Here is an 18,452-nt window from a genome sequence, read left to right as displayed (position 1 = left end):
AAAGAAACAGGACTGCCTGGACGTGCACTGGGGCAGAGAGATGAGTTAGACTATACAATGATAATACAAGGCTTACCGGAATCTTCTGGGACTTTATATTTTCACTTCTCAAAAAATGGTATTTAACATCAATTTTTTCTTCTGTTTCCCAAAAAAGGAGATCACATTATGGTCTAGACTGTCTTAGATTTGGACCAGCATAATATTTATTTATTAATAGAACATGAAGAAAATAATCTCATCTCAGTCAAAAACTACAGACTTAGCAATTTGATTCAGCCAAATTGCAGAGCATGGGTTTTCAAGCTGTGGTGCATACACAATTGTCACCTAATCAAATACCTCTTCTTGCATGTGCACACAGATAAGTGCTGCTGCTACCATGATGATGCTGATGTATGAGCAAGCTGAATTTGGAAGCCATGCCCCCCCTTTATGGGCAAGAGGTGGTAGTCTAAGAATCTGGGAAGCAAGGAGAGGGACTCAGGTATCAATAGTTAAATTGCTTCATCTTAGTCTTTTAAGAAACTCTGGAATTTTAATCTTTCCAAAATTAAGTTTAACTGCACTGTATACAGGGATTTCATTTACCTCTCAGATAAAAACTTTAGAGTCTAATTTGTTCCTCAAACTTCAGACCTTGAATCTAATTTTCTCAACTTGCAAATGTATTTTTTTTTTAAACAACCGTTATTATGAAGTACGTTTTTTAATCAGATACCTTCCATAGCAGAAAATATTCCTGGGGAAAAAAAGAAAAAAAAACTAGAAAAAACATCTAATTACAAACCCAAAAAACTAGCAAAACAACCCAACTGACCCTTGCCATAAATGCTCAGCCTTGTCACACTAAGATTTGCCAGAGTGCCTCTGTTCATAATGGTTTAGAAATCAAATGATGACTAACAATCTCTCTCCAAATTCTTTTTAATTTTCCTAATACTTCTACTTGAAAGTGCAACCTTCATACAGAACCATCATGATAGTACTAGCATTGGTTTAGATATGTCTTATTTCCCACAGAAAAGGAGCAAAACATTTATTTCTTGTTAGGTTTGGAAGTAAGATTTTTGTTAGTTTTTTTCTTTATGTTTTTAAAGTTGCAAAATTCAAAAGAGTCTTTGTCAACTCTCTCTTTCATCTTCCTTCCAAGCTTTTCATAGATCACTGGCTCCTTTTCACGAGTTCTTTAGCTAACCTTTTGTATCTCATTAGCAAATTCTGCCCAGTATTGTTAAGTGAATTTCCACTTCTTTTACTTAAGGAAGAAGTTTTTTTTTTTTTTTGGTCCCCTCAGACACAACCACATGGGTATTTCCTGTGAATCTGCTTTCACCTTGGCTTTCTTTCTTGTGTTCTTGGCAGACTGGAGAAAATAAGCAAGGATCAGAGGAATGTGGTCATTAACTCCTCAAGTAAAGATTAACGAATAAACATCTTTTTTACTGGTGAAGAGAAAAAAAAAAGGAGTTACAAACGTAATATTCTCTATGACAGTACGATGAAATGGACATTTAACTTCAGGCAAAATATCAGCTCTTTTTGAAAGCCAGTTCCAGGCTGAAAGTCTAATGCTACAACCATGTGCATATCAACATATCAATCATCCAACGTGAAGTTTAAATGCTGTACTAAACTTTCCTCGAAAAAAATTTGAAAAGAACATGGAAAAGAAGAGGCAGAAAAATGCTCAAACCAAAATATAATACTTATAAATAGCACAGATGTCATACACAAAGAGGCATGAGCTCAACAAAGCTAACGTAAGCTAACAAAACAGGACTGCCACACCGGCTACACAATTGCATGAAGAAGGAACTACAGCCTTAATTATTAGACTCAGTTAAAGAGTAGATTGTGATAGTAGATAGTGAATAGCATGAAAAATAATACCCAGTAGTAGCTAATCGAAAGGAAATACATTCGGAAGTTTTTCTCTATACAGAAGACTGAGGGGTAAAGGCGGCTCCATAAAGACCAGTAGCCTAGGTATAGTAAGCAAGTTGAAACCTGTTAACTAAAACATTGAAGGCTAAGTTCAAGAGTGACACTGGGGGGCAAAACCAAAAAATCCTGTTAATAAACCTGAAGTAAAAAGAGTAAAGCTAGTTAGGAGGACATATAAAAAGTTAGAATTTCAAATCAAACAAACAAACAAACCATTCCCCTCTTCCCCTCCCAGGATTCTGTGAGAAACCCCATGGAGACTTCCAGGTGCAGGAAGCCTAGAAAGGGAGAGCAGATCTTTGTTTGGGTCATCTTCCAAAAGGAACCTGGGAGAAGGAGCCTGAAAAGATCACGACAAAACAAAGAGTGCAAGCTGTAGGGGTGTCTTTTTCCTGCTTGTTCCAGCAACAGCTGAAATATACCCTGAGAAACATAGGTTACCAAGGCTGGTACTTGCAGACCTCTGCAGAGCCCCAGAAAATGGTTAGGGGTGGGGCCTATGAATGGGTAAAGATAAAAAGCAGCCTAGGGAAACAGCACCTTGTCCAGGGAGCAAACGCATGCTCTACAGTTCTGGGGCTCAGACCTTCATTACAGACAAGGCCCCAGTTCTTCCTCTGCTAACCGCAGAGGAAAATCAATGACCTAACAGGTAAAAAATATTTAAAACCTTCAGTCAAGGAAGTGAGGATCACTAGTCACTGGAGTTGATGTGATGTCAACCGCCTCTCGTTCCGTTATGTCAGAGGGTGCAGACTAAGTAAGATCTGGTCACAGAGGTCACAAGAAGGATGAAAGCACCGCAAGGGGCAGGTGATGCTGGACGCTACAGGCCAGCCCTGTACGTTAGGCCAAACAAGAAGGGGCAACAAGTAATCAAGTAATCCTTCCATAATCCTAGGTAGCGACAACCCCAATTCTGAAGACAGAGGGCAGTATTTCCCTTACTATCTATATAAGCACCTTCCTAGTTAGTAAATAACTCATTTAAAGGTCCTGACGACAGGTATCTGAGGCCAGGAGAAGATGCAGCTGCTATCTGCATATGGAGAACTTTACCATGAAAAAAATAACTAAAACAAAAAACAAAGAACTACCTTGGTTTATGCTGCAAAGATACAACCACTAACTCAGTTCTAAAATTCCAAAATAGTTTGTACAATTACAAAAACAACATATCCTCTATCCAAATTAGGCCAAATCCTGAAAAAAACCTGTGTGTGCACTGGTCGGGTTGTTAGGCGGATCACAGATCAGAAAAACCATAACATTCCTGTAGGGACACAAAAATATTGCATTGGAACTGCTTGAAAAAAGTCAGTCACACATACCCAAATCCCCCACACAAAGCTTAATCACTCTAGTGTTTCTGATGCTGGATTTATTTTCCTGTATCGAAAGAGCTCCTTGTGTAGCAAAAGCTTTGTAATCTGTGAAATATCTTCTAGGTACAGCAAGCACTACTTCATTTTGCCATACTTTTTACTTTTAATGGTGTCCAATTTAGTAGTTTTAATTTTACATCATTTTATAAAGTTAATTTTAATTCTGAAATAAACCATCGATGCATTTACCTCCTCAACAGCCGAACCACTGTTAAGGAAAAACAGGAAACAGCTGGTCAAAGCTAAGCTATGATCAGAAATGTGCTCAAAACTAAAAAAATGACTCAAAAGTGATCCACCATTTGTAAAAACTGAATTCACAGTTTTTGCACAGAACCTGTGCACAGTTTTTTCACACTGGCCCAGAAACACTAGGCAAGGTAAATTAAACATGAAATGATTCACAAATGCCTGCTAAAGATGAAAGCTCAAGGAACTTTGTTGCTCAAGGGAAGCATTCAAATTACTGTAAAAGTCCATTCCCAATTATTGGGGTTTTTTTGTTTTTTGTTTTTTTTAAAAAAAAGGCCCAATTGTATCTCTGGACTGCCAGAGAACAGGAAAATTAATACACTGCTGTTTTACGTATGACCCCTGCTTTACTTCCAGTTTGTTGATAACCTCTACCGACCCTCTACACAGTCTCAACCTACTGAGTGAGATGCCGTTAACAGACACCAAAGCCTCCTTCATGCTGTTGGCAAATCACTAGATGTCAATGAAGTGTTCACATACCAGAAGATTTTGTATTTCTAGAGTTCTCCCTTGGTATATTTTAAGTGGTGTGAATTCCAAAAGGGCATGTAGGTGAGTCAGAATACAGGGAAAGTTCAGAAAAGGCAAACATTCAAATAGCCATGAAACAACACACTTTCTTCTTCAAAAACACATCTGTGTTTAAAAACACTAACGATTTAGTGCAATGCTAAGATAGTAAACAACAGATAGGGAGTCCATTATTGTGGTTCCTATGGCAAGTGTACTGTGCTTCTATAAAGTACAATATATAATACACATGCACAGGGCAGAATTATAATTGCCTCAAGTTTGTAGCATGATGCTCTAATTCTGCAAAATTACTCAAGACAACAAATTTCTAATTTAAAATGGAAGAGACTAACACAGTTCTCTCTCAGGGGTCTTTTTCTTGGTTTAAGGGACCATAATAATTTAGAACAATTCTCTGCAGCTCAGATATTTTCCTACAGTTTTGTTGAGAGACAAACTATATAGTATTACTATTAAGACCGTATTTCAAACTGATAGTATTTTATTATTGATTGGATACACACATACACACACAAGCACACACATATATAAACACCTCAGCTTTTGTTTGCTTTTAAGCATGTATCTCCAAAAAAAAAAAAAATTAACTAAACAGATTAACAGTTCATACTGGTGAAAAAACCCGTTTTGGCTTTTTTGGTTTGTTTGTTTGTTTGTTTTTTAAAGTCACTAGAAACTTAAGGCTATGTCCATTCTGCAGACTACAGTGCAGCACAGAGCTAACTAAGCCTGCTGAAAGTTAGGCCACAGCATGACAGTTTGGTAGTAATTGGTCCTACCCAATGCCCTAGTGAGCTCATTTACAACTACCTGTCTCTAAGTCTATAGAGCAGCTGAGATAATCACTTGTTTGTAAGATAGCTTAGGACAACAGGTTCAAGTCTAGAACTAGGGCTTCTAAGCAGAGCGGTAATATGAACAGTAAATAACAGCCTGTGCAACTGAATGGTATCGCTCTCTGTGGCTAACACTGCAAGGAGGTTTTGAGTATCAAGTTAACCCTTCTAGATTATTTTTTCAGTGCATTATATATATTTACATAAACAATAATTTTAATTTAAAACTATAGTTTCAAAACTGCTTAATGTAAGAGTTTGGAATACATCTATTTACTGAGAGGTCTGATATAACATTCTGGATCCCAGGAAGCCTATTATTGTTTTGTACATGCTTTTTCTCCCTTCAAGTCACATTACCTGGTGGGAGATTTTAAACAGATTTTCTGTGACCAGAATTTCACCCATTCTTTAATACTTGAGAAGAATTCCTGATACTTTAAGAACTAAGACTGTTGCAATATCTAACCAGTGCAGCTAGCAGTGCGCTCTTTGTTTTGCTCAGATTTTACTCATGAAGGTCTGTATCTGCTCTGATTTTTTGAAAATAATTTAAGTGTTAGGAGAATAAAATCAAGATAGTCGTGGAGAGTATCTGAATCACTTTTAATCATCTCAAAAAAAATTCTCACATCATTTTTATTATGAAATTGAAGTCCAAACACTGGAAAGAGTCAACAGATACTATAGTTACTGGAAAAGCTAAGAAAAATCTCCCATTTTCACAATAGGTAATTAAATTGTCCTGAGAGGCCCACAGCAGGTGCATGTGCTGACTTCAAAATAAAAAAAACCTTTTGTTACTGCTGTATGTCCCCATACTGTCATAGTACACTTAATTGCAGGTATCTATCTTTGAGTATTTATTATTCTAAGAAAATCATAGCTTTGTACAGTAAGTATTATAATTCCATAAACACAAAGACTCTTGAACTTTCTAGAAATGTGAGGACAAGAATACTCTGTATAAGTAAGAACGATCGCAGATTTTCCTCTCTCATGCTCATCTAGAGGATTGACAAGCACATCTCAAACATAAAGCTTCAATTTCATTTTAAAAATGACTGTGCCTGGTTATGGTTTAAAAAATGATAAAATGGATTCTGCTAGACAGTTTTGCATCTCAATATGAGCACTGTGTGATACACATGTTTTGCAGACAAAGACTAGCTTCTAATTTTGCAATTTTCTAGTGAAGTTATTAGGAGAGTAAGAAAAGGGAAAGAGAAGTTAGGCATGCCAGGACTGAACGTTTATGTTTCCAGCACTGCCCCATTTCCGACGTTCTGATGAAAGCCGCATGCTGTCACCCTGCCCTGAGTCACCACGCGTCCAACTGCTGGACTGATGTAATTAGCTTTCGTTGGTGTGGGAGCACTCTCAGAGCTCTCCTGTCTCCTGATAACCCAGCTCATACGTATTCGGATCGTACACGCCAGCTGTGTTATGTTCAATTTTTATTCCTTTTTTTTGAGCTGTCACTACTATATCCAAAAACATATTACTGACTACTACTTTTTTTTTCTTTTTAATTAAAGGAGTTGGCACACTGGTAAGTATTTTCAGTACCAAAATTCTTTGTAACCAGATGCTCATAACTACATGACATCAAATCATTTTTCATAAACAGAGAAACTGAATAGCCTTATATCTCATGGAGAATGCCTTAAGCATTGTGGCCTTTTTCCTGCAGGTATGACTTTACAAGAACAGGGATTTTCCTACAGCTCTTTGTTTAAAATTTCATACCAAGAAGATATATGCCTATTGATTCTCGTCAGCCCAAGCTTATTCTATTTTATAAAATTTTTAAGATTCCAAAAGACTGTAGAAAAGCAAGATTAAAATCTAAACTCATGAAACTTCATACATATTTAATTAATTTAATTACCCACTCACCAACAGTGTGATCTTTATACAGCACAGATTTTATACATACATACCAGAGTAAACAATCAAAACTTCAATAGTTCATACAGATAATTGAGATAAATTAGTTTTTAACTAAAAAGAATTTAGAAGAGAGGATAACTTTATAACACTCTATTCTTCAGGGCACTGCAGGGAGATTTTCTATAACAGATCTTTATGCTTCTTTACAGTTAATGAACAGTCACTAGAAGGAAAGTCAGAAAATGTGGAAAAACTGAAGACATAATAAATTGCTCTTGCCAAGACTCCCACACTATTGGCTTTAAATACATAAGTACGCTCACAACAGCTAAAACTCATTGTTCATAATTTGGCCCCAAATTGTTAAAGCTGTAAAGCAACTACAAAATAACACAAAGTATATTACAGCAATAAAATTGACTACTTATGCAGACACAGGGTAAAATTTCTATTTTTAAAGCTAGCCTATAAAACTGGAGTAACTCGACCCAAAGCAAATATAAGTACAGAGCTTCATTTAACAAACTACAATTTATTTTTTACAGCACTTACTGAAGGGAAAACATAATTTCATGCCGATTTGGCTCCTTTGCTTCCCTGATTTTTTTCCAACTAGTCAATTTTACTCATGAAATTTTCTTTTCTTTAAATAAAAGGCTGTAACTCTCATGCAAATAAACAAGAAAGAGAGGGTCAAGATAGAACAAAGTAGAGCTCATCTATTCCTTCAAACTACTTTAACATATGAATATAAACCTTTTTGTTCAGAAACATGGTAACACTAGCAACAGGTAAGATTCTCGTGCATAGTCAGAGAAAAATTAATTTTTAGACAGGAAGAGAACCCAGGTCACTTGCTTTATTCACTTCACATAATTTCTTCCTGTAAATTCCTTTCAGATTGTTGGACTAAGAAATTTTATTTCAAAGTGGGAAAACAAAAAAATCTCAAACCCCAAATCTGTCTGTAATTCATAGGAATATCCATATATGGTAGAGAACTGCAAACTATCTTTTTATAATAACAAAAGTATAGCATAAACTTTAGCATAAAAAACAGTATTACATTTCAGATATGCATGCAAAAAAGGGAGGGAAGCGTGCAGAAGTCCATCTAAATAATTTCTTCTTTTTAAATATGGAGCAAGAAGTGTGAAAAAAACCACAGTCTTATCAGAATGATGTTCTTAGCACAGCAAATCTAGACTTGAAACTCCTACAGAAACAATTTAAAAGGAGCTGACAGGGGAGCACCTATGAAAATTTGATTTCTTAGGAAATGCTTTGTGGCTTGGCAGAGTGACTTCACTAGTAACACTCCTATCGCCAGGTGATTTCATGTGGCCACTCTACTGAGCTGTATGTCTGTTCCACCAAATTATATTAGTCATTGAGTGAAACAAAACACATACTCAAAGACTCTTATGCTTCTTCATGCTGTCTTTACTACACAGGGTAAATTAGATGCTTCCAAGTTTTTTGCTTTTTGCTTTACTTCTTAAGAACCTGCATAGGTTTTGTAATTATATAATTTATATGTTGTATAGTGGAAAATGTGTCTTCCAAGATACTGTTAGATAAAAAGTAGAGATAGACTACTCATGACTGCTCTGACAAAACATTGATAATAAAAATTTACCAGTAAATCCTACACCTGACAGAAGTAGCCTCCTCCCCTCCCCAAAAAAGTCTCCTCCTCTGAACGTACAGGACTACTAACATTTCTTTTGATCTTAAGCATACAAGTACATGTTTTCATGTAATGTCAAGTGCTCCTGCATTTAGTTAGTGAGACTGGATGTGACAGTAGTCAAAGCAGATGTTAATTCCATGACTGACAGCAATATACCCAATCTATCTGGAAAGTCATTTCTGTAATCCAAACATCTCCAGCATAATGACGCCAAAAATTCCGGAATCAACTTGAGTTACATAAATTGTATGCTTCCTGGCATCTCTGAAAACACAACAAAGATACACTGATTAGAGTTGCCGGGACATCCTGGGGAGGGGAATCGGGAATCAACCTCTTTAGAGGTTCAGAATTAAAAAAATTAATTCTAATTCTTAACAATTTAAACTCAAAACTTCAGACAAACACACACCATATATTAAAGGGAAAATTACTTATACCTGGCTCTGTTCCCTTTAAAATTATTTTCCAAGATGACTAATTCAGATATCGCATTCCTTAAACAAGGCAGTAAAACTCTTTACCTCCCAATCTTTTTTCTCTCCTTAACGATTAGTTAACAGATGCCACCAACTGAGTACAGGTCAACTGTACAGGAAGCAAGAATTTTTACAAGAATCCTTACATTAGTCATGCAAGAAATCAAGAATCCTTGCATTAAATCAGTTTTACACTTGAATCATAAAAATATTGAAATTAATTTAACCTTCATGAAAAAAAAGTGTGATGATCATAGATCCTGAAATAGTATACCAAATCATTAAATTAACTATGAAACACTCCTTTATAAGACAAAAGTTAAGATTCTATCTGTAAGCAGATATAGTGATAATGATTAAGGGGATTTTTTAATTGCTATTGCATTTTTATTTGGCACGTCAATAGAGCCTGAACAGCTAGAGAGAATGAAAGATACATTAGCGTGCTAACTTATATCTGAAAAGATTAAGCAAGTCAGCAGAATTTTTGCTTCTTAAAGCTCCAGCCTCGGGTATCAGGAATGTAATGACACAGCAAAGATGGTACTGACATCTATAAAATAAGCTTAACTACAAAATTTAATTATTATGCACTGCAGCTATGCTGTTGCACAACTACGCTGTCATCTGGAGATTGCCAGCTCATTCACCTGGTTTGAGAAAATCAGCCAGGGGGTAGTGAGCTAGTGAGCTGCTCATATTTTACGTTTTAGTCAATAGTGCACCTGGATACTTTTGTCATATTATATAACGCTACTGCAGAACCACCACCCTCAGAAAAAAGAAAAAAAAAAAAAAAGAAAAAAAGAAAAGAGGTGGACTTCAGCACCATGAACCTAACGTGTCACAGGCACAGAAGGTTCAGTGATTCCAGAAACTGTGACTTCTATAATTCTACAGATTGCTAGCTGAGTTGAACCAAAAAAGTGGGCACACTGCACCAGTGCAAGCAAAACGAACAACAAGGCTTGCACTCTCAGTATTTGCTTCAATGGCAAAAGTCTTCAAAGCCGTTTGGGGACAGCCTTAAGATGGACTGACATGAGGGCCTTACACTAATTCATTGTTCTGACACTGACAAGCAAATTGCTCACATATAGACACAAGAGTCATGTTGAACATGCACAGCGCAATGCTTATCCTTATCAGATGGACAGAGCTACAAGAAGTACACGAAAATTTGAAAAAATAATTCAGCATAAAAATCTCTCTGACAACATACACCAACTACATAGGGGAGAAGTCTAAATCTGTACATAAAATATGTAAAAATAGTAATCATATGCTAAATTTAAAAAGCACCATTTTCTATATAATCCAAAGCCTCAGTTCTACCTTCCTATGTAGAGAACAGAAAAAAAAAAAAAAAAAAAAAAGGCAAGACAATAATTTAATACCTTTCCTATATTACCTCTAAAATGATGCTTGAGATATGCACTAATGAGACCCACATTTTCTCATTTAAAACAAAAAGGTCTTTATTGTTCTCCGTTACACCAATACCACTAGGAAAACTGAATTTCTCTGACTTTTATTGCCCTGAAAAACAGAGCTACTGTTCACTTAGCTGTTCCAAACATATGCATGCTCAAAGGGTGAGGTAAGTGGAAAGAAAGAACAAATTACCACATTCATTTGCTACTTTCTCCTTCTTCATCTATTAACATGAACACTTCCTACAAACGCTTAAAATTCATTACACTATTTTAACTCAGTATATATGTTTAACAAGTATTTGACAAGTCCACAGCATTAATTTCATGTTTGTATAAAAGCATCTAAGGCTAATAACACAAACTATAAACACACATTATCTTTGATACTAAATAGAAAACTAATGCTAAGAATGCTTGATGCCTATTATATATTATAAGATTAAATACAGAGGTTGATACGAAAAGAATTTCAGAAGTGACCATGTGGAAGAAGAAAGACATAGAAATGCACAGTTTGAAGCCTCTTTTCAACACAAGAAAACACTCTCCACTTTGTACTTAAGCAAACTTTTACTGCACTTGTTAATCTTTTGTTCACTCACAGACAGAATTTATTACAGTTATTTCTGTGTTTGTATATGTACTACAAAAATGTTCAAATTAAATCCTCCACACCCAAAAATGTTATACACTTGGTTTTATGTGGCAGTGGTGAAAAGACACAGCAGGCAACGTTGAAAGCTACAGAACTCAATTAAGTTAAATTGAAAATGCCTAAAGAACCACCCTGAATACATCCTTACCTTTCCATATTGGGGCAAGTGAAAGTTATCCTAGATCTTAGTAATGCAACATTCTCCCTTCTCCCCCTCCCCACCACAAAGCATAAATGACTACAGAAACACACTGAGTTGATGTCACACTAGGTAAACACATAGCTCATATCGTTCCTTTAGTGCAGTGTGACCATCCAGCATGGCACATGATGTACTAGCAAGTATATAGTTTTCACTGCTTAGGATAGTGAATATGACAATAAGGAACAGCATCACAAAGCTTTGCTATCTAGTACAAGAACTGAGGGATAGCTGTTCTTGCTACTCTTTAATCATCTACCCAAACAGAAATATATTAGTTTCTAGAAGGATATTAGGGTATCATTGGAGGACACAATCATCATGGAGCTCCTGGGCTATCAAGTTCATTCTTCTGCTATCACTGACACAATTTAATATAATTAAAGGTTATTATATAAATACGTATATAAATATCCATAAATACAATTTTAGGTAAATGTCAAATTATCTATTTTCCACCATGCTAATTTTAAATCAAAATGAGTTTTTAAGCATTAGACATATGTAGTTCTAAAAAGCAGCGTTCAACACAAGACTGAGGTTCAATATGGGTAGGTGAAATATCCTATTAGGTGGTAATAAATATTTACGGGTCAAAAGCATTTTGTTGAATGAAAGGTCACCAGGTTAGCAAGTCTTACAGAAACAAACAAACAAAAAGAAAAACTATGAAAAGCTTACCTCATACCATAAAGACTTCTGAAGAAAAGAATTAAATTCCCATTTTATTAAGGACTGAATTACAGTTAGCTGTTCTGTTGTAATCCTACAATGCTTCAAGCCACGGCTGTTTCTTCTTTGTTCAACATAATTCCAAGACACAGTTCCTATGTGCCCTGAAGGTAGAGTCCTAACAATTGCTCTTGTTCCAGTATAAACTGATTTTTTAACCTCCTTATCATTCTTACAAAAACGTCTTATTAATAAAGTGGAACGTTCCTTTTTGTTTCTAAACAAATCCTCCTCCATCTCTTCCTCACAGTTATCACTGCAGTCTTCAAAATGGCTCAGAAATGGCTTTGAGGGCATTCTTCCAGTAAAGTTATTTCCACAGAAGTTGTGACCTGAGCACGTTACTTTAACCTTTCTTGCTGTTCTTTCCAGGCATAAACACTTATCCCTTAAAGTGTCACAATCATCATACAACTGTTGCCCATTTCCATGCTCACAATTATTTGTCAACTCCATTAATCTGCAAGCGCAGGCTGTAGAACCAGTGGTGTGATCGTCAGAACTTACTGGCTGCAAGCAGTTATCCAAAATGAAGCTGCTGTGTAAACTGCATAAAGCCTTTGATATATTTCTTTCACTAGCACAATGAAAGTGAAAAAATGCTACCTTATCAGAATCATTAGTGTCGTTCTTCTTCACTGCTGACTGGCTTCTTAATGAAGGTCCATCCATTTTCAACTGAATTTCAGCAAGCATGGCTCTTTCCAGTGAAACAGGAATTCCAGTTTCCAGGCATGTATCTCCCCCTACTAAAGAATCACATGATTTATATAACTGGCTGCAGGGAATAATGCTCTCATAGTTTTTCTGTACAATGTTACAGTTAATATTAAGAAATTCCATTGAATCAGGGATGGAGCTGTTTCTCTCCCAGAAGTTTTCATTACTATTGTCATTAGTCATTTCTTCATTTGCCAGAGAGAATATTTTGGGCAGAGAGCCCTGAAGACTTTCTTCTTCAAGTCTGTGTAAGTATGAACGCGTGCGTGTGGTTTGCCTTCCCGGACTGGCAGTATGTCTTTTTATAACACTGGCGTTCAAAGCATTTTCACTATTTTCATCCCCAGCTGACTGAGCAGGTATCACTTTACCCTGTACCACAGACACAAGAACAGAAGCTGTCATTTCCTCAGAGGTCATCTTGACGTACAGTCTTTAGCTGTTGGATGTCTGTTAGGGGGAGATTTTACCAATCATCACACCATGATTTCAGTGTAATAAAAGATTCAATGCTAAATAATCAGGAAACACATAGTAAAACATATGTTGGTTACTTGTTCTTTTTGAACTGGGAGGAAAAAAAAAAAAGTAATTTGTTTAACTACTGGGCTATAATCTTTCCCAGCTGTGCATTACTGGCATGAAATATAAACATTCTTAAATCAGCTTCTTAATGTGGCATAGCCATTTGACTTTTCCCACAATTAATTCTTCTATCAGACGTAGCACACGCATTTTTGCCTCAGGTTGTAGAAAAAGAAAAAAGTGAACAGATAATCCATGCCAAAGATATATCATTCCACAGGACATCCAAAAGTTGGTTTTCTGTAAAGAAAAAAAAAAAAGTATGTGTGTATATACATATATATATATTTTTTTTTGTTTTAAACAGTATCCATGGCACAATGTCCACAATCACAATTACAACATTAAAAAATGGCTTTTAAATAAAGAGAAGGAACACAAAACATCTGAAGATAATTACACTGAGACCTAGAGAATTTCTAAATACTAGTTTAAACGCATCTTTAGAAGTCTCACTTTCCAATTCAGGGAAGTTACAGTCACATTTTATGTATTTAAATAGTGTCTTCCATACACTATGCAAAGCTACATGACTAAATAAAACTAATTTTACTGAAGCGGTAACACTGAAACTGAACACAAGATATATGCAAACTGAAAAAAGGAAATTTACTTTCCATATTTTCTCGAACGTAAAACCAGGATAAGTTAAAATATTTTGAAGAAAAATATATCATTTTTAAACTTATGTTGTTTTTTAAAAAATAGCTAAGTCTTTCCCTCTCCAGAACTGAAGTCTATCAGGACAATCGTTTTGGTGTTTTGAGGGTGCCCTTCCCCCCCGTAACCCTTATGCTGTGTTTGGTACTGTAACATCATAAAGACGACACAATTTTTTGCCAAGTTTAATCACTGAAAAAGACAAACGTGAAGGCATAAGAGACTAAAATGTTATCAATAATCTTCTCAATTATTTTACTTATATGCCTTATGTAGGCAAAAAAGTTAACCTGTCCTTCAACCGTGCCATTAATTTTCAATTTCTTTCCTGGAAATAGCACCGTAGAAGTAAATCTTGGAATCAGAAGAGGTTATCATTAGTTCAGTAAAGGAAACAAGAACAGAGATAAATCATGGTGAATTAAAATTACATAAATACATGCTTTTATTACAGTTTAAAGTATTTAATATTTTAAAATGTTAAGTATATTATTCTGAATGTGGAAAACCAAATACTGGTCCATGCAGTATCTTTGTAAAGAGAAGGGACCATTTTCTTCATTCCAATTCATTCAGTTCCGCTGAGAATAGTAATTAGATCTGTAGTTCAAAAAAACAACCAGGAATGGGGGGGGGGGGGGGGAAGAGAAGCAGGAAAACTCTTCTCCCAATCTATGAATAAAATTACATGTGGGGCTGATCATCTACTGGTTCTAAAATCTTAAGGGACGTGTTGAGCGCAAACTGTCTCGTATTTACTCTGCTTTGAGATTTGAAATGTAAAATCTATTCTGATACTCTTCTCAAGTAACTACTTTCAACAGTTTTAAACAATTACAAAATGCTGGCTTTCATTTTTATTGATTACTAATCTTCACTGAAAAGCAGTTCAGCACAAATCAAAAGGTAAGACACACTCCTTAGTTTTTAGGATATTTGCTAGCCATTTTCTCACATAATAAAATGTAAAATTGTAATTGGCTAAATGCACTGTTTGCAAGACAAAGCAAAAAAGCAAATTTAACAGAGTTACATTTAGTAGATCAGATCAGATGACTTCAGTTTTGCTAGCCATTGAAAAGAATTCTCTCTTTTAGAAAGTAACTACAGTAAACAAATGTAAAACTAAACGGCAATTTAATATTTAAATCAAGATTTTACTTTCATTGGTTTAACAACAAAAGAGAGACTGAGGAGAGGAAGATGACATAGATAAAACAAACAGGCTAGAAATTTTACCTTCTGCATATGTTACAGGAATTTATGTGGATGCCAGAGCAGCCAGAGGAGACAGTTAAAATAGGAAAATTAGATCCTGGATAAGAGAAAGATTTAACAGCAGAAATCAAAACAAAAGGTATGGCTGATAAAAAGTTGTGGAAAAGGAAGTAGCTGTAGTTGGACAGAGTGGCAGAGCCAGGACTTGCACAAGGGTCATGTTACCAACATAACCCAAAGAGCAGCCTATAAAACACTGAGGCAGCACAACTGTAGAGGAGATACAACAGGGAACCAACATCCGAGCAATTTAAGTCAGTATTCCATGACAGCTCCTATATCACAAAAGTATACTCTGATTTTTGTTTGAATTTGCTTTCTTCCATCTCAACCATTTTGTTTTTTGAAAAATACTTAAGCACCAAAAAAAGAGGAAAGAACATCAGTAATAATCTTCTACTGCTTCCCATCCCTCTTCCCTGTCCCTTCTTCCCCTTCCAATCCCTAGATAACAGCTTATGTAACTTTTTTCCACAACGCAGGAAGACAAGTGTGAGCAATTCATCTTGAAATGTTCCAGTCTTATTTCTTTTGACAACCATTCTTGTGCCTTCAAGTCCAAATCTACATATGATGATGATGCTTATCATATGAGAAAGAGTTAGGAAGAGTCAGAATGAGAAGCAGCTGTTCTTCCTTGATCTTATTTTAACTCTTAAGTCTCTTTCTTGCTATACTAAATAAAAATAATACTTGTAAAAAGTACAAAGTAAGTATGTGTATTAGCAATACTCTTTCTTCAGTACTAATAGCTGGAGGATTTATTTCATCTATCAAAACACCTCAGTCTCCTATTCATCTTTTCTGTTTGCATCAGAAAAATTCCAGACAACCCAATAAAAACAGAACCTCCTGTAATACATTCATAAATGTACTCCCTGTACTACTGCTAAACCAGGAATAAAAATTAATTGAATGGACTGTCACTGCAAAGAATATACAGTTGATTCTGGTTGCTGAATGAAATTCTTACAAAACAACATTCTTATGCACAGCAGGGAAAGCCAGCAACTTCATTACGCAACTTTAACACTACACTTTAAAAACAAAAAAAAAAAAACCACTTACCGTACACATTAAGTTTTTTACATCAGTCTATATGGAGAAAATGGAAAAAAAAAAAAATCCTAGCACTGATGCACTTCTGTAAACTGAAAGCTGTTATAATTAGAAGTCCACTTCTTTCCCAGATTCTGCAAATAAAGCTCATTCAGGGACCAGAATTGCTCTTCCACAGTCTTCCCAAAAGCTTCTTTCAATATCATCCTCTCACCTCTCTCTTACACCAAAGAGTCTACATGTATGCTGTCCAAAGTGCCTCTCTCAGGATTTGCCTTTTCTTTTCTCTAGAACGTTATCTTAATCTTCCCCATCAGAGGCCACATTTCCCATCAGCTCCACAAGCTATATGCCTGCCCCATTTCTCTCTACTAGCGTCACTTTTCTCTTTTTATCTGGGCCTGTGTTTAAAATATATATCTTCAAGAATAATGTCTGCTTAAGAAGCTCCCTACCATGTCCAGCTGTTCCCATCCTCTCATGATCACTGCAATGTGATAGGGAACTGATCCAATTCAAAAATTTTTTGCTCAAGTTACTTTACAGCTAGATCATTTTCCCAATCTAGATCATCCTGTGCTATTATGCCCTACAACAGCACAGGAGAGGAAATGAGCAGCAAAGGGAAGGGATAAAAAGGCTGTTTAAGTTGATTTACACATTACTGCAATGTGCAAGTGCAGCTTGGTGTTTCAGCTATGCCAATCTAACAGCTAGCTGCCACCAAAACTGGTGGTTTCACTCCTCACTTTTGACCTTGAGTCGCCATTTCCCCCATCTTGTAGGCCTAGAGATCATAAGGCCACAGTGTCAAGTTGATTCAGCCAGCTGACTTGTCAGGAAACTGTTCTTCCAAATGAGTTGATTCACCTCATCACCACATGATCACTATATCCCATGGAAAGGAAATATTAGGAATGCCCAGAAGGGAAAATAGGACCGCACTGCTCCGTAGTAGCTTGAGTTTAGACTATTTTTGCTATGACATCTAAATGCACCCTGAACGTAAAAATTATAGACTAAGAAAATAGCTATCTAGTGTAGCAGTACACTAAAAATCTCATGAAATAACAAGCATAATAAAACCGCGTTATGGTAGAAGGCATTAACAAGGGTCGTCAATAAGCCTCTGATCTATAGACAACTACAAAATACCTGAAGCAGCAGCTCTGCTGAACAGACAAGGGTTTCATGTGTCCCTCAATACACTGTTTTCAATCCCTGCTTTCCACTCTAATCAACAGATTTGAATTTACTGTGCCCAGCAAATTCCTTAAACTGTTGGAATTCATTAAACGTGTTATGAAGAACTGTGTTAACACAGTGTTATAAATGCTGTTGAGCATAAAATGCAAACTCAGCCAATAAAACAGTGTTTTGCAACTTACTGTAAAATGGCAGAATTTTCACTTCCTGTAGCTTCTCTGCACATGCAATGCCAATACCTAGATCCTATTATTAAAAAACCTCATGGAAGCTACTCAAAATCATATTCTGCCTGTTGTATAGTCACTCAAAACATTGTGATTCACAGTTAAATCTGAACATATAGGCACATGAAGTAGACTATTAAGCCTGCACTGTACTCAACACATGCTGACATTTTCTAAAGCCACTAGATTAGCTGATGAAATCCATTAATAACTACACTGGTTCACTTTACAAGGCTTGAGTTATGTCAGAAATGTGATGTACTCCTTCTAGCAGTAAAGGAAAGTAAAAATAAAAGAAACTAGATCCAGCATTAGCAAATCATCCTGGATGCAGAGGTCAGCCAACCCAGACAACTGAATAATGAAAATAAACAACTTGGCAACCTTTCAGCACACACATGCACAAAATGTCTCAAGTCTGAAAACATGCAACACAAACAGATTTGTCTTCAAAGATGATGAGGGAACTGGAGCATCTCTCCTATGAAGAAAGGCTGAGAGAGCTGGGCTTCTTTAGCCTGGAGAAGAGAAGGCTGAGAGGGGATCTCATCAATGTGTACAAGTGTCTGAAGGGAGGGTGTCGAGAGGATGGGGCCAGTCTCCTCTGCGTGGTGCCCAGTGACAGCACAAGAGGCAACGGGCACAAACTGAAACACAGGAAGTTCCATCT

The 18,452-nt window shown here is 36.1% G+C and overlaps 1 protein-coding gene across 1 annotated transcript in view; it reads right to left on the bottom strand.

Moving 5' to 3' along the window:
- PLCE1 (phospholipase C epsilon 1) overlaps nt 1–18,452 on the bottom strand; it is a 167,797-nt gene that overhangs the window by 127,531 nt on the left and 21,814 nt on the right. The window contains exon 2 of the mRNA XM_068950063.1: nt 11,997–13,592. Within this exon, the coding sequence (XP_068806164.1) occupies nt 11,997–13,187 (1,191 nt within the window). The 5' untranslated portion in view covers nt 13,188–13,592. The remainder of the gene's footprint in view (nt 1–11,996; nt 13,593–18,452) is intronic.

Source organism: Struthio camelus, chromosome 7 (genome assembly GCF_040807025.1).
Source record: "Struthio camelus isolate bStrCam1 chromosome 7, bStrCam1.hap1, whole genome shotgun sequence".
In the NCBI taxonomy this organism is placed as follows: Eukaryota; Metazoa; Chordata; class Aves; order Struthioniformes; family Struthionidae; genus Struthio; species Struthio camelus.
This window is presented reverse-complemented; position numbering and strand designations above follow the sequence as displayed.